This window comes from Neltuma alba, unplaced genomic scaffold (assembly GCF_004799145.2).
Source record: "Neltuma alba isolate B1F8T4 unplaced genomic scaffold, ASM479914v2 tig00006999_pilon, whole genome shotgun sequence".
Lineage (NCBI taxonomy): Eukaryota > Viridiplantae > Streptophyta > Magnoliopsida > Fabales > Fabaceae > Neltuma > Neltuma alba.
Window position 1 is genome coordinate 814 of NW_021634646.1, and position 3,067 is coordinate 3,880.

Here is a 3,067-nt window from a genome sequence, read left to right on the forward strand (position 1 = left end):
AGGTAAAGGCATCATATCACTATAAGTAGATGCAGTTTCCTAAAAATGTAGCAGAGTCAACACTTCCCCAATGTCCAGAGAAGTACTTAACTCGGATTGAATAAAGAAAGGAATCAACACAAGACTAGTAAAAGTCGATAAGTAGGAAAGTGATGCAGGAACATCCAGTATAAATATATACTCACCTTGTCCTTAATATAAGACCTAATTAACTAGTTTAAATAGATTAAGGATGTTGGTTAAATTCATCAATATGAATATTTTATCTAAAACCATAATCATCTTCATTCATTCCTTCTCTCCCTCTCCTACTTGATTATTGTTGAGGGATTATCAATAAAGGGGGAAAAAATTGATAAACATGTGAAATAGATTTTACATATAAGATCAACATCAACTCTTAAATTAGGTCCTACATTCAAGATAATGAACTCTATAAGAAGTAATGCTATTATAAATATATAAAATGAAATCTATAAGAAGTCATGCTATTATAAGCATGAACGATGCAACTTATCTTGCAATGCATGGGAAACATGTCTAGTTATAATTAAACCGGTAAATATAATCCAATAAGAATAGTTTAAGTCATCCAATATCAATGAGGGAATTGAAGATCCTAGAAGAAAATGAAACCCAATGGTCATTGCCACTCACAGCCAGATTAATATTCACAAATCTAGAACTTTGCAACATAAAATGAAGTATCACCACCAGATGTAGCAAGAAAATACAGTATTTCATACAACAGTAAGAACCAAATAACGATCTCTGCATAAAATACCTACTGGGAGGAAAAAAGAAAAGGGAAACAGCTTCAACTATTAGACAGGATTTAATTCTTCAATCAACAAATAATAAAAGGATGGTATTGCCTTAAATAACTTAAGACATCATCTCTAACCTGTAATGTTCTAGACGGTATCTGATCTTTCCCACACTGATGATCAGAGTATAATGACATCTCCTTATCCAATGAGTTGTGAAACAAGCAAGCCTCTCTTTGCAAGATAAGGGCTTGTTCAACTAGATGTTCCAACCTCCTCTCAGGAATCAATACTGTTGGAGGGAGCAGTTTCTGCAATTCCTCCAGCAATTTTGAACGAGACCTCGCCTTCACAATACCTTGCTTAGTGGAACCATTTTTGCCACAAGGAGATGGAGACACAATGCAAGAAGAAAGATCACGAAGTCTACTACTATTGATACGAAGTGGTGCAATCTCAGTCCTCAAGGTCTTCAATGCATCCATGATCTTTTCCCATCCAAAAGCTCAAAAAATTTCTGTTCCAGAATTAGAAAGGAGGCTGACCTGACAGTGTTTTCATCTGCTAGACCAATATTATGCAATGTCACGACACTTTCATCCCAATGACCATCAACTATTTGCTGGATAAACAGATTTACCACAGATGAATGTAAAGGTATTCCAGACTCCTCCTCTAAATGTGCTCCACTCTTTTTATAGCCAAGGGAGTATAAAGCCTTTGCAATGATCCGGACAAATTCCTCTCTTTTAATAACTCCTTTTGAACCAACTACATCTTCGTCCCCTTCTGATTGTAGGGGCCGAGCCATCAAATCACTAGAGCCACCAATGGGCTCAACAGAAGATGAACCGTTTGAGAGGGCTACTGATCCCTTAGAGGATAATTTCATTCGTTTTAAGGCTGGTTCTTCATCCTCCACACCTCCCATGAAATGTGCACCTCAGCCCATATATATTTTCAGCTTTGAAAAACAATACAAGAGTATAACTTAACTCAGGAAAAACCTCAGAAGAATCGCAAAAGAAAGAAATCCCTGCATATCAATGGTCCAAGAATCAGCAGTTAATACCATAAAAATTAAGCTACAGAGTTTAAACATATAATCTTAACTTCAATTTCTCCTCCATTGAAACAATAAATGAATACGGCAAAGAAGAAGAGCAATAAATTCAAGCTGTACCGCTTCAAAGCACAATGTTACTAACAAAGTCTACCGAAAAATGAAAGATTAGCTCGATGCCCAGCAAAGGTCCTGCAGAGACTATATGAAATACAAAAACACCCATCCAGAAAGAGGCTGGACTCAACAGTAGGGAACCAAAAAAAAAAAATCCACTTTACGCGGAAACAAACAAACCAAGGCCCAAAAAATTAGAGATACCATCAAACCAAGGTAAAACACAGGAATCGGCATCAAAAGTTACAGATCCAAAAACAGCAGAACAAGAACCCGGATAAGATGACGACGGTTACAACGATCCGCCGACTTACCCAAACAGCAGGGGAACGATCCGCAGTAGGCCGGAGGCGCGATCGTGACTTCAACCGCGCCGACGACTTGTTCTTGGACGGTTCTTGGCTTCAGTTACCAGAGATAATAGACGCCGAAAATCCCACCCAAACTAAAACTTGTCCCTAAGGTTTCAGATGATGAACGGGGTATTTATATATGCAGAGGGAGGAGGAAGGAAGGAATGAGAATTACATAAATAATAATCCCACAGGAATTCTCAATTTTGATTTTCTTTTTTCTTTCTCTGTTGTCCTGTCCTTCCCTTTAGCTGCTTCTTTCTTTCTACTACGCTCGCGAAATGACGATCACCCCCTTGCGCCTTTGCCAATCTCTTTTGGGCTCTTCCTTTCTTCTGGCATTGGTATGGCTATGGTATATACCTTCCTTGCTCCTCAAACCATCACCCTTTTTATTGGTTCCTCAACGCAACCATCCACGTTTTCTAATCTCTCATCATTCAATTTCAACCTTAATTCTTCACCTAACTAAATGCATTGGTGTAATTTCAAATATTATTAAGCATCATTTTCTTAGTCAATCATTTTTAGCATTTGATTGATAGTATCAATTTAGTTAGGTTTACGCCAAGAGAAAAAGAAAACCATCCAACATAAATATTTTGATATATAATACTGTAAGAACTGAATAGTTAATTTGTAAAAATTAAAACAAATAGTTAGATATTTATAAAAAAAATATATGTATGGTTTTTTCTGAAATATGTGCCGTTAATAAAAAGAATTTAGCAAAAAAAAATTATAAATTTGAAAGATAAAAAAGATTA

At 36.4% G+C, this 3,067-nt stretch overlaps 1 protein-coding gene across 1 annotated transcript; it reads right to left on the bottom strand.

Annotated features, from left to right (window-relative positions):
• Positions 1-904: 904 nt before the first annotated feature.
• Positions 905-2,619, bottom strand: LOC114751656 (WD repeat-containing protein 26 homolog; the record flags this gene model as incomplete). Its single annotated transcript, XM_028940322.1, is given in 2 exon segments — positions 905-1,803; positions 2,262-2,619. A coding segment is annotated over 1 exon segment (348 nt), but the record flags the coding sequence as incomplete, so codon positions are not given.
• Positions 2,620-3,067: the final 448 nt, after the last annotated feature.